This window comes from Cimex lectularius, unplaced genomic scaffold, assembly GCF_000648675.2.
Source record: "Cimex lectularius strain Harlan isolate CLEC.00 unplaced genomic scaffold, Clec_2.1 scaffold280, whole genome shotgun sequence".
In the NCBI taxonomy this organism is placed as follows: domain Eukaryota; kingdom Metazoa; phylum Arthropoda; class Insecta; order Hemiptera; family Cimicidae; genus Cimex; species Cimex lectularius.
This window is the reverse complement of record NW_019392877.1, coordinates 292,325-306,472: the sequence shown is the minus strand read 5'-3', so window position 1 is coordinate 306,472 and position 14,148 is coordinate 292,325. Positions and strand designations below refer to the sequence as shown.

General features: G+C 34.3%; 1 protein-coding gene across 17 annotated transcripts in view; it reads left to right on the top strand.

Moving 5' to 3' along the window:
* The window catches only part of LOC106672485 (liprin-alpha-1), a 148,945-nt gene that overhangs the window by 70,773 nt on the left and 64,024 nt on the right, over positions 1-14,148 (top strand). The window contains exon 1 of one of the 17 annotated variants that reach the window (XM_024228990.1): positions 3,614-3,825. The exons of the other annotated variants lie outside the window; for them this stretch is intronic. Within the exon in view, the coding sequence (XP_024084758.1) occupies positions 3,709-3,825 (117 nt within the window). The 5' untranslated portion in view covers positions 3,614-3,708. Of the gene's footprint in view, positions 1-3,613; positions 3,826-14,148 lie in introns of those variants that run through there. 17 annotated transcript variants of the gene reach the window in all.

Sequence of the window (14,148 nt, the reverse complement as noted above, 5' to 3'; positions counted from 1 at the left end):
TTCTGTTGTCCTTTCTGAAAAAAAAAGTTTTGTTTTGTTAGATTCCTCCTAACAAGTGTAATTGTGTAAGTAGTTAGGTAAAAATTTTTATACGCATTTCGAACTGCCTAACCTCTGTGTTTTTTTGTATAGTATTTCTGCATCTCGCTATCTTCAGTGCGTACCCCGCTGCGTACCGTGATGTCTCCTCCCTCATATACAAATCCACCGTTTTTAGTCGTTCCTTCTTCATCAGTTCCTACAACCTGGGGAATTCCTTACCTAATTGAAATTAAAATCTCCACTCGTTGTACCTCAAACCTTTCAACCTTAAGTCTCATCTTTTACTACCCCTTGCCCCTACAATTTAACACCTAGGATGGTTAATTTTCTGTTATTTTTCCCCTTTTTAATTTTATTCTTCTTTTACCTTCGTATGTATGTCCTACTAGAATATCGAAACAAAAATCTAATTACATTTTCAACTCGACTCTAGCACGGTTTGGGGGTGTGCTAACGGTTTGAAATTGGGCCTGAATTCAAAATTCGTTCTTGCTAAATTCAATATTAAAAATTGAATTTAGCAACGTAAATGTCATAAAACTATGTTAAATAAAGAATTGCATAAATTGTATAGTCAAAAAGATTCAAAACGTTTTTATCAATATCTTGTATACATTAAGCTTGCCTCATTATTGTCTCCAGTAGAATGGGATAAATTCGATTATGCTACACGGTCAAAAGTTAAATTTATCATTGATAACAAACAAAATATCTTGTATAAAAAAATTAAAACCATGAAGTATCCTTAAAAATAAAAATACTCATAAAGACCAAAAAACTCCAATTAAATTTTACCCAAGGGTTGTAAACTTAACAAACATGGAAGTAAATAAAAAAAAATAAAAAACAATTTATTAAATAAAGGCTTAAAATTTGACCCAAGATTCAAAAAACTACTATCTCTCGGTACATCGGTAGATTGTTGTCAAATACAAATATAAAATATAAATGTGCTGAAATAATTAAACAAAACTTGGTAAATCTAAACGTCAAAAAATTAAATATCCACGTACAATTAGGTCTATTGATAAAAAGTTAAAAAGCAACATCATCGTTATTTTAAAAGCCGAAAAAGAAAATACGATAGTTATCACTGAACATTTTTTAAGAAATTAAGAAAAGAAAAAAAAAGAAAAAATTTAAGAATTTCTAAACAGTAACGATTGTGAAGAAATAAAAAAAAGATCCACCTCAAAATTAAAAATAAATTAAGGTTTTTAGTTGAAATAATAAAAATTGGTCAAGCCGACCCCGAAAAGTAGTGAATTAAAAACTAAAGTTCAAACAGCCTTAAAAAATAGTGTCTTTTTATTCTCTAAAGTTAAGTCTAAGTGCAGTTAAAAAACTAATAACAATGAACCCGAAACCACCAATGTTTCACGGTACGGTCAAAATTTACCAGGAAAACAAACCTATAAGACCAGTAGTGTCCTTTTATAATTCTCCATGCCAAAAACTCTCGATTACAATTGATAAAATAATTAAAATTCACATCAATTTCAAACCTACATTCGGTATTAACAATTCTTTAGAATTGATAAAACAATTACAGAACAGTCAATCTGTATCCTTTTTAGATACCCCGCTCAATTTCTCTTGAACCAATGACGCTATAAAAAAAAAGAAAAATACTCGTTTAATATTTTTTAATTTAGTTTCAAATTTTTTAACTTTTTTGAACAAAAGTTATACAGGGTATCTCAGGCCCAATTCAACTTCAAAATTTCAAGTCCGACCCTGTAAAAGGATTTCAAATAGTCATCTTTTTTTCCGCATCACAACTTCTGAAGTAATCCTGACAATTGTTTAATTGAAAGAATTACTTCTGAAGTAAGGTAAGCTAACTAAGTAACTAAAGGGCAAGCTAAAATTGTTTCCAAGAGCTATAATTGTCCAGCTTTAAAAAAATGTTCTCTTCTCTCAACACTGATACCTTTATGTAAAAATAAATACCACATAAGAAATAATTATATACAATGATTTAAAGATTTTATAATTACATTGTGTCCTTTTTAGTTGGCATGGCTAAATTTCTCTTGAACCAATGACGCTATCAAAAAAACAAAAGTTTAGTTTCAAATTTTTACCTTTTTTTGTAGAAAAATTATACTAGGTATCTCATGGTTCAGTTTCAAAATTTCCAATTCGACCCTATACATCCTGACACATCATTTTAAAGAATATGTTACGCTGAAAACAACGGTGCAATCGGATTTTAAATTGGTGAAAAAATGACAAAATTTTGACAAAAAGTTAAAAAAAGACCTTTTTGTTAGTTATTTATTAATCACATTTCATGTTCGAACTGCTTACTATGCGTAAAGCTGCTAATATTTGCTCTGTTTAACCACTCTTCACCGATGCTCAGAGGGATAGAGCCAGGGGAGATGGATTGACAAGCATTTTCTACCCTTTGCTGCAGTTCTTCAACTGAGATTTCTGGGTTATGATTGGCGTAGACACTGTTTTTTAAATGGCAGAAAATAATAAATGATGTTTTACACTGAAAACAGTGGTGCAATCGGATTTTAAATTGGTTAAAAAAATCGCAAGGTTATGGCAAAAAGAACCCGGCAGCAATATTGTACTGTACATTCGCAAAAATCTGAATTCCTCCCTCCGACATGTTGGAAGGGTTTTAAGTTTTTCAAAAAATAAAATTAGAGATGTTCTCCGGACACCCTGTATACCTAACAACTGTATTTTAGAGTCATTTGATGTTAATTTATTCACATATATCCCTGTTAAAGAATGTACGAAATTTATAAAACAAAAACTTACGGAGATTTCTATTAACGAATTTGTAAAAAAATGATTTGTAATAGACCTCTTAAATATATGCCTACTATTTGATTTAAATAAAGTTTCCATTATCTCCACTTTTTGACGAAATATTCTTGGATAACTTTGAAAAACTGCGTTTCAAATGAAATAATAATTAATTAAATCTGTCCATTTTTGGAAATGTAGATGAGATTTTATATGTATGGTCGTTAACACTAGAGGATCTAAAACGAATTCCTCCATTTAATTAATTCTTTACACCCTAGTATAAATTGATATTGGGTATCGTTGAAAACAACAAACTGGGAGTATAAATATCTTTTAAAGTAGCTGAACAACATCTCACCCTACCTTTATCATTTCTATTAATTTACTAGTCAAAGAATTTAATGGATTATAACACAATTAACAACACTACCTCCACATATTTAAAATAAGCCGGTAAACAAGAATCTTTAAAATTTTATTATAAATTAAGGCTTTCATGCTAGAAAATCGACAAATCAATCTTGTTCAATTCCCAATGCTTAAAATTAAACCTAACCCCTAAATTCGTTCTTGCTAAATTAAATAAAAGGAACTGTTCAACTCCACTACAACGTAAATGTCATCCATAAAACCATATTAAATAATAAATTACATATTCAAATAGGTACAAAACGTTTTTACCAAGGTCTTGTTCATATTAAGCTTGCCTATTATCACCAGTAGATTGGAGTAATTCTATAATCATACGCGGTCAAAAGTTATGTTCATTTCTAAAGTTTTGGAATGCGGGGCGCATGATCGAAGGCCTTTGACTGCCGGTATCTTCAGTCTCCGACGAGGGGGCGTGAAGCCCTCAGCACCAACGGGGCCAAAGTAGAAAAGAGCCGGGTCAAAATGTTTTTCTCCCTTGCCAACAACAACGGGTACAAAACCATCAACCAACAAGGGTTGGCCATCCTGCAGAGATTCCTCAAAGAACACGGATCCGACTGTGTCAACCATTTGGCCCAGGTGAGCGGCATATTTGAACTATTCCTGTCTTAGGATGAAGACGATTTATTTCTATTGCATTTATTATTATTTTTGGATCGTTAGATCAATTTTTCGTGTGGTTTTTGAAGGAAAAACCTACTCTAGCGTCATAGTGCGCTTCATTGATGACCTATGTTCGTAGTAGTGAAAGATTCTTTTATGATTACCTTATATAATTATCGTAAAGGTTTCTCAGTTTTTCTTCAAGTTTTCTTTTATCAGGACAACTTTTTCCCTGTTATCCTAAAACATAAGCAAAAATTTCACTAATTTCGTAGTCCGCTCGACCAATTAATATATTACAATTATTTATCTCAACTAAAAAACTTAATTAATTGTAATAAGCAAAAAGATTATTTGAAATACGGTCTGGTGTGACGTAGGTTTTAGAAAAACATTTTATTTATCATGCCAACATTTCGATCTTTAATCTTAATTTCAGGGCTCAAAGTGTTTGTTTTCCGTGTAGATGGTCAGTCTTGTCCACTAAACACCACACATAAGCGAAAAGTTTGTTTTGCAATGTTGATCATCTCAGTACTTCGTATAACATTTGGCCTCATTGCTCTGTGGGTTTTCTTATTGAAACATTGCATCAAAGAACTGTTTTTTATTGTGTTCTTCGGCTACATCATTCTCTGTGGGTTTTATTATTTTCATTCTATTTTTCAAACATTGCATCTAAGACCCGTTTTTTTATTATGTTCTTTGACCACATCACTCTTGTGGGTTTTATTATTTTCATTCTATTTTTGGAACATTGCATCTAAGAACCGTTTTTTTTATTGTCTCCTTTGGTCACATCATTCTCTGTGGGTTTTATTTTTTCATTCAATTTTTGAATCATTGCATCTAAGAACAGTTTTTTTTATTGTCTCCTTTGGTTACATCATTCTCTGTGGGTTTTATTTTTTCATTCTATTTTTGAATCATTGGATCTAAGAACAGTTTGTTATTGTGTTCTTTGGCCACACATTCTCTGTGAGTTTTCGTTTTTTCATTCCATTTTTGAAACATTGCATCTGAGAACCGTGTTTTATTGTGTTCTTTGGCCACATCATTCTTTGTGGCTTTTATTATTTTCATTCTATTTTTGAAACATTGCATCTAAGAACCGTTTTCTAGGTATACAAAAACGTTGTTGGCTCACATAATTACAATTAACACACTGCCCCCAAGATTAATAATTTTTTTTTTACAATTTAAAGGCTTCTAAGTGCAAATCAAAAAACCTTTCCGTTATAGTCATAATACTTCATTTCTATATTCCAAGTCTTTCTGTAGTTTTTAATTCCTCCTAGGGGAAATTTTCATTCGCAAACTTTGACATCTGAAAACCGCTTTCGTCAAGTAATATAAGCATTCCTGTTTAATCTCATTCAGATAGCTAAAGAATGTCGTAAATTCTCGATATTTTAATATCTCAATTTCATTTTTAATCAATCAGTTACGTACTCATCCATTTTATGTATGGATGCTTTGTATAAGGACTATCTATATTTTCCAATAGTTTATTAAATTTTATTAAAATTGTACAGTATTATATTAAACGGTTACCTAGTTAAATGAAGATTAATTAAAAGAAATAACAAGTTATCTTCGAACTGTCCACATTTAACAAAACAGTTGAGCTTTCTCACTAAAAGAAAGAACATTATAGTAAGTAGAATGCTGGCAAAAGTTTAATTTTTTAGGATATTGCAGAGAAGTTTCGCTTTTAATATCGGTCAAGAATGTGTTAATTCGTTCTTCTGGTAATTTTTCATCACCCGTCTGGTCCATACTTTGGAAACTTGACATCTGAGATACGTTTCCAGCATTCTTATTTAATCTTTTCCCGAATGTCTTGAAATTGTCGAAGTATGCTCGGATTTATAAAAAAATTGAATTTCAATTTTGGCCAGATGAACATCCAAGAGAACCAATACACGACACACAAGATTGATGACATTTCTTTTACTAAAATTTCAAGGTTTCGAAAATGAAAACTCGAAATTCTCCAACACCTTCCTAACCGTTTTTTAAACCATTCCTGTTGCATCTCTACCAAACAGCTTAACAATTTCAAGATTTATCGATATTTTAAAGTTTGTATTTTATTTTTGCTATCCAGCTCTTTTCAACCACTCTTTCGCGATCTTAGTTTTAAATAAGAAATCCTTACAAAAGCCATTTGGCTGAGAATCCATTAATTTCAGAGTAAATTTCTTTTGGTTATTTAACTATACCACTTTGTGTATTTACCTTTTTTTTTATATAGTTCATTACAGAAATTGTGATTTACTTTCTGGTATATTTTATTTACATTAAAAGTGACATGTCGCAGTGATTGAAGGTAATGTAAAGTCACTTTTTAAATCACCCGAGACCGTTCGCCCACTTTCCGACAAACCGTCAAACTTTCTTCCTAAATAAGTTCATTACAAGTAAGTAGGTGGTGCCAAAATTATACTTTTGATGGAGGATATTACAGAAAAGTTTTACTTTTTATATCGATGAAGAAAGTGTTGATTCGTTATTGCTCGTTGGATTTGTACTTTTCTGAAAATTTCAAGAATTTTCCGTATTTTAAAAAATGTATTGCTATTTCGTCAAATCAACCCACATGTGTAATTCACGCCCCTCAAATTCTTTTCCTTTACGGCTTTAAGGCTTTGAAATATAAATCGCAACATTTTCAACCATTGCCTTCTTTAACTACGCCACTCCCTACGGGGTTTTCCTTATTTTCTTTCATCTAAGAACCGTTTTCATCAACTAATATTCAAACATTCCCGTTGAATATCTTGCCAATAACTCGAAGATTTCAAGAATTCACGGTATTTGAAGATGAGCTTTTCATTTTTGATTAATCAAACGCCATTATGTACGACGTAATTTTTCACATTTCTTTTACAATTTCAAGGTTTTGAAAAATCTTTAGATTCCAAAAACTTTTCATGCCTTCACCGCGATATAAGGCTTTCTTATTTTCTTTCGTATAATTCATATTTTTCCTCGGGTTTTGAAACATTGACAAAATTTTCATGGAAAGCAAAAGAACATTTTCTGGAAGTGAATTTCATTCAAATAGCTTAAAAACTCTGGATATTTTCAAACCGTTCATTTTTGACTAATCAAGCCCTCAAACACTAGTACCATTCGCAAAGAGCAGGGAGGTTAATTTATCTTTGTCTACGGAGACGAAGTACTAGGTATAACACTAAATCAAAAGCTCACCTGGAATAGACAAATACATAAACCCGTCATTGTAAGAAGAAAGGTCTCAATCCAGCGGCGCTGCATTCGAACCCGACATACTTACAAATGGACTTTTTTTCAAAAACACCGGCACCCCGAGGGTCCATACAACCTCTGCCGTTTTGCGAACCCCGTTAAAAAATATTTAAAAAAATTCATTCAAGGCGATAACAAGCATAATTAAAAACTGTGCTAAAGAAGACATAAAACCTCCAAAGATTAACGTGTTTTAACATCAGCATACATGGCCAGCTTCAGCAATGGAAGTGGCTCTGGGATTGTCACCAATCCAGTGGTTCAAACAGGCAAAATTAAATAAAGCGTAACGGAACCAAGCCACCATAAAATTATTATATATATAAATGAAATCGTACCACGTTGGCTGACAAATAGGATTTTTTTTAAGGTCTTTCTCAATAAAAATAACGAGATTATTGATTGAATAAACTCCGAAATTAATAGAGCCTTGTCACCCTGTGGGGCCAGGGGTTAAAGGCCTAAGATTTGACACCAGCGAAATCTCAAGGTCCCCCACGCTAATTTCCAAGCTGATGTTCATGCCGTAACGAATAGCCAGAACTTTGTGTGACTATATTCTCATATAGTCAAGCAGCACTGAATTTGTTCTAGTCCTCCACCTTCACGATAAAGCTGGCCTGGGAAAAAGCGAACATATTTCCAACTCTTGGGAAAACACAACTCTGATGAAGGTGCCAGGAGGGGATGGAAGGCAGTAAAATGGCTTGACAAAATAGAAAAACAACACAGCCCTCACATTCTTTGAAACAGAACAAAAAATTGCAGACCCCAAAAGATGAAGAAAGAAATGACTACACACTAGATGAATTCACCAAGTGTAAAATAATCAAAGAAGTTTCTCAACATCTCAACTAGGAAAACAAAAATTTACCTATCTTTTTCTGCAGGCAGGCATTAACGTAAGTAATTGGCCTTTATACTGACTAACGCCCACACCTTTAAAAAAATGGGGAAAATTGAAAAAGAGCTGTGAAACGTACCAGCACTGCATGAAAGAACAGAGATATCGGAACATGACCTATGTGTCTGCAAACGTTAGCCCAGAAACGGTTCACCTCATATAAACCACATTAATGCCGAGGAAATTTAGTTAATAGGAACCCCGGAAAGTGCTCAACGTCCTAAAGGGTAGTGCAATTTCTCGGGTAAGGATATAAGCCTAAATTACAGAGTAGATCTTTCAGGTCGAAACATAAGAAAAGTGCCTATCGTCACCAGTGACTCCCAGAGGGTAGATCCCCAATCTTTCCCTAAGATATTCCTATAGAATTTCTTTTGAGTAGTTTAAAAATTTTAAAAGCGTTAAATTTGTTTTTGGTTTAACCGGCCTACCGGATTATTTAAAAGGGAATCAATTTCACCAGTTAAAACGTACAGACTATCGATCTCACCATCACCATCTTCTGAAAAGGGTTGTTTTCCCCGGAATCATAATAAATGACTCGGTCCAGTTTTCACACGTTAAGAATTTAACTGCGTTAATCCCCTAGAAGTGTGGGATTCATTGAAGAAAAATTTCCCTATGTTAGAGAGGTTCAACCGTCGTGGCACCATCGACCGATTAAATCGGCAATAAATATGATAAGGGCGATAAAAAATAAACGGCTCATGAAATAACATTTTAGCCGTTTGTCTTCCCGTGGAAGGTTTACATCGATCATCCCCCATTAAACGAAGGGAATGGGTATATAATATGGTTTCTTTTCCTCAAACGAATACTCATGAATTATTGCAATTCCGTTGTACTGGTTGTGGCCCAAACGACATCGCCATTATCTTAAAATTATTCCTAGTAACTGGGCTCTGTGAAACTTTGCAAATTCTGCCCCATCGGGAGTATAACTTAGAAATTACCTACTAACACTGCATACATGTAACTCCGTTTTTCCTCAATGTACGAATTTTAAACTGAACCATTCTCCGCCCTATTATTTATATTACTTTAAATGTCAGAAATCCTTTCTTTTTATTTATGTAAAATCAAGTTTTTACATATAATTATCAACGCCCAAAACGCCTGACAAAATTACATCCGAACCGTTATGGGGGGGGGGGCTTTTAGACTTCTCAAAAGCTTTGGATATGAATATAAAAATAATTTAAAAGTCCAGAAAATAAAAAAACTAGAACCGCAGCATCGACCGTCTTGGCGTATGGTATTTTGACTAAAAGCTCTTATGTTTAATCATTAAGGACAGTGCAGCTGAAGCAATGTAAAGCATTTTAGCTTATTCTTGCATTTCCTTGATAGTGAACCGATGGATGTGCGTAGATTTAACAAATCTACAGCAGAAGAAATAACAGGAGTTTTTCCATTCTTCAAAAGAAGAACCGGCAGGTCATCAACATCGCCAAAGCGGTCCAAAGTTAATTTCTGTTATAAGCTCTCATTGTGATCCGATGTTGGACCCACTGTTCTATCTTTGTGGTGAGCCAGGATGGAACTCAAAAATGGCCTATAACGACATGAGAAAACAAAACCGTCCTGAACGACTAACAATGTTTGCTTGCAATCCCCATGTTATTCCCAATCAGTTTTCCTACTTTCATAAAACATATAATTCTATAAGTCCCACTATAATTGGGGCTATTGCCTCAACAGGCCACTAGTTAATTTCAATTCAACCGTCCCTGTAGGCATAAAGAAAATCCAGCATGGAATCAAAACCCAGATTTAACACTTTTGTTATGAGGGTTCGCAACATAAGAGGGGATATAAACCCTCAAGGTGACGGCGTTTTGAAAAAAGCCCATTTGTAAATATGTCGGGTTCGAATGTAGGGCCGCTGGATTCGAACCCGGGACCTTCACCTTACAATGATGAGCGCCGTGTCAACGCCTAACAGTTGCGGCCACCGACGCCGCTCATTTAACTAATTACTGTACACTGCATCTATATATTAGGTGTGTACATAAGTTTTTTCAAAGTGGGTGTGTGAGTCTACAGTGGTTCTGGATGAAGAAACAAATTTAGTTGCTACTGCCAAACTTTCGACCAATTTTAAGTTCATCATCAGGGCAGACCAATCTTCAATACGTGTAAACATTGACATAAATAAGTTTTTAATATCTAACACTGATGATGTTTGATGGCCTGGGTAGACACGTACACCATCCCTAAAAGGTCCGGGACTTGGTCGGTTCACATGTCCTGCATAAACTTCTTGGACTTGTTCACAAACCCCAAGATTTTGGACCATTTTATCTCGGGGAGAGATTTGGTGATGTCCTCTCCTTCAAAGATTTCAAATCTAGACCTAGCATACCTATCACAATCAAATTTATTTCGCAAAAACGGCAAAAGGGATCTGGTAGAATACCCATTGCGGGGAGGTGTTTTCTCAGTGGGCAGTGGCCCGTCAGGATACCTATCAGCCTCCTAATTCCCTGGTAAGGTCTGATGATGACCTTAGAATAGTTCGAATGCTTGGCAGTTGAATTTGTTTCTTCATTCAGACCGTACCAACATGGAAATTGTTCTTAAGTTAAAAAGTAGCCGATATATCTAACACTTTAGACAGAAATTTTTGTAATGGAGAAAGTCGAATCAAAAACCAGCCTCGTTGCTGAAAGCCTAACAAGCTTAAAAGCGAACCGACCACTTAAAATAAATGTTGGGAATTTTTGAACGAAAATGCTCTGAAATATCGGAGTATAAGTCTTAAAAATTTACAGAAATTTGATATTTCTGGTACCAGAGGAAATTTGCATTAAAAATTAAATATATCTATGTTTTAAAAGTTTAAATTTTTTTCTATAATTCGAAGAGAAAAAAACGTATGCGCATACCCATTATTAATAATTTCCTGACATCAGATGAACTTGAGTGAGGGGTCATTCTAAGCATTGGTTTGTCTTCAATCCTTATTGTTTATTATAGTTTTATTTAATTAAAAATGTTGCAAAAGTAAACAATTACAACATGATATACAACAAGTATATAATTATGTTTTTTTTTCATGGTCGCACTCCTACGTTTTTTGTGACAAATTTCAAAATTTGACAGGAATATCACTGTTATACCATTCCTTTGGATCTTCTGCTGTTTTAGCTTAAGCTTCATGTATAGACTTGTTTAATGACTACAATTCCTATCTGTCACAAATGTACGATTTCTGGAGAGAATCTTTGAAATCTACTTTCGCAGCTTTGTAGGACTTTTTTTACAACTTTAATTGCTTGCTTCACGGGCATTGCTGCAAAGCACTTAAGCATTAAATTCAACGATAAAAAAGGAATTTTCCCGATAGAAATCTAGGCGGCCTTTTATCATTCACTCTTCAAATCATTTTTATCCAGTAATATTTAAAGTATGAGATATTTTGACTATCGACTGTACTTATGTTAATAAGTTTTGCTATTATGGTTACCAATGCGACGTCCAACTTAAAACCATTCTTTCAAGACTGCTCATTCTTACGTGAACGCATTTAGAAAATAAAAGGTTCAGAAATAGAAGCAAGAGGAGTTCAGAACTCACCCTTTTTCCACTGAACAACTCTATCTGAACTCATCTGGCAGCCGATCCAGTACGTCAAACGAAGCTTATCTCGCCCCAACCTATCTATGTGGAATATATAAAAAGGGCAATATTTGAAGAAGTTGATAGCTGCACTGTGTTCACGTTAATGATGCAGGTCTTCAGAATCAACCATTCCAGGCATTTGAAGTCTCGGGGGGGGGGGGTCATACCTCGGCAGTCTAGCCACCAAAATTGGGCTCCAGGGGCTGCCAAGCTAGGTCGTTTCAGCCCCCACGGAATCAGTCCCTAAATCACTCTTAAATACGTTCTGTGTCATTTCCATACCATTCACTTAATTAGGGTAGTGGAGTACTCAATATAACTCCTTCACCCTGTTAATGATGTAATTCTATTTGTTGTTATTATTTTTCTTCTTTCTTTTTCGTTTTTTCTCTGTTTTTACTTCTCTTTCACTGTAACTTTATTCATCCTTTCTGTAATAATCTTCCTCTTTAGTCTTCCGTCTCACTCTCCTTTCTTTCTATCCCTTTCTTATTTTTTTAAAACTTAATGATTATATATTAAATAGTTTAAGGCTACGCAGTATGCGAACCGTGGTGAAGAGGCATATCTCATAAACGAGCTAAGGCTTCCTTGATATTCCTGTGATCTCGGCGGCAGGAATTTCCCTCTGAGGCCGACGCCTTTTTCGAAATATGCTGAATATTTATTTGCATTTATTCTCCAGATAGCCTAGATGTTTCTTGGGCCCTGAATGGCAGTAAATATAGGCTGACACCGTCCTTTTTAATACCCACGCACACGGTCGGATCACGCACAAGGGGCGGGGGTTAAACGCAGTTTCTGGGACGGGCGGTAAAACATAAAGGTAAAGCAAAACACACAATTATAGCAGTATGAACTTTCGTTAAGTACAGAGAGAGAGAGAGAGAGAAGACAGAAAGAGAAAGAAAACAGAAAAATGAAGGGGTAGTAAACGAAGAAAGGGGATATGAGATTGAAAAAACATAAGAGAGGGAGAGAGAGAGAGAGAGAGAGAGAGAGAGTGAGTGAGTGAGTGAGTGAGTGAGAGAGAGAGAGAGAGAGAAAGTAAGTGGGATAAAGACAGAAAGAGAAAGAAAACAGAAAAATGGAGGGGTAGTAAACGAAGAGGGGAGAAATGAGATTGAAAAAACATCAGAGAGAGAGAGAGAGAGAAAGAGAGAGAAAGAGAAAGATAGTGAGGTAAAGACAGAAAGAAAACAGAAACATGAAGGGGTAGTAAACGAAGAGTGGATATATGAGATTGAAAAAACATGAGAGAGAGAGAGAGAGAGAGAGAGAGTGAATGAATGAGTGAGTGAGATAAAGAAAGAAAGGGAAAAAGAGGGTTAGTAAACGAAGGTAGAAGATACGAGATTGAAATAACATAGGAGAGAGAGAGAGAGAGAGAGTGAATGAATGAGTGAGTGAATGAGATAAAGAAAGAAAGGGAAAAACTAGAGGGTTAGTCAACGAAGGTAGAAGATACGAGATTGAAATAACATAGGAGAGAGAGAGAGAGAGAAAGAGAGAATGAGTGAGATAAAGAAAGAGAAAAACTGGTGGGTTTAAACGAAGAGAGGAGACACGATGGAGAGGGATAGAGAAAGATAATAAAGGAAATAGGAAATACATAGATAAATGTAGAAAAAGACGAATAAAAAAAATATATAATATTAGTAAACGTTATTAAAATTCCTACATCACAGTATGCTATCATATGTCACAAAGGGAATAATGTGTTACAAACTTAAGCCTATTTAGTTTTCTCAAACCTATTGCGAACAAACTTCAACCCAAGTGAAAGAAACTTCACTCCAGTTCATTATAAAAAACATTTCTGATCTGCAACATTTCTCTAACGTCTAATGATATGCGGTACCGTGAAGTTAATATCTCTGGGGCGCTCGTTTTCCTAAAGTTATTACAATTTAAATAAACCTTTGGACGGATTAAAAGAGGTTTTTCTGCTAGGGTAGAAGCGTAGAAAACCACTGTAATTTATCGTTCTTACATTATTTTTGTTTTAATCTGACCTATAGATTAAATGTCATGGGTAAATTGACTGTTATGATTATTTATGATGTGAATTACCTCCAAAATGCATCGTTTTCGCCTAGATCGGAATTTATAATATTAAGCGTGGAGGCTCATTATTACCAAAGGTATTCATAATATTGTAATATTCCTCCTCGCAAAATGTCATATTTGCACTTTTCAAAAATTTGTTTAATTGTCTTCCGGTGATCGGATTGTTTTTTACACCAACATATATTAAAATGGTTGAAGTTAAATTCGATTAAATAAAATAATAAAAACTTTTTTTTCGTATTTCGTTAATGCTTGATTCACCCCTTGGAATCGGGTAGGGTCACTACATAAAAAATTCAAATAAAATCGAGCATTTTTCATTACGCCCATTTTCTGTTCTTATACTAAAAACCTTTCTGGACATTTTGGTATAGATAAAATACAAATCTGATTATCGGAACTGCCCTGTTCATTTTTCGACTGAAGAG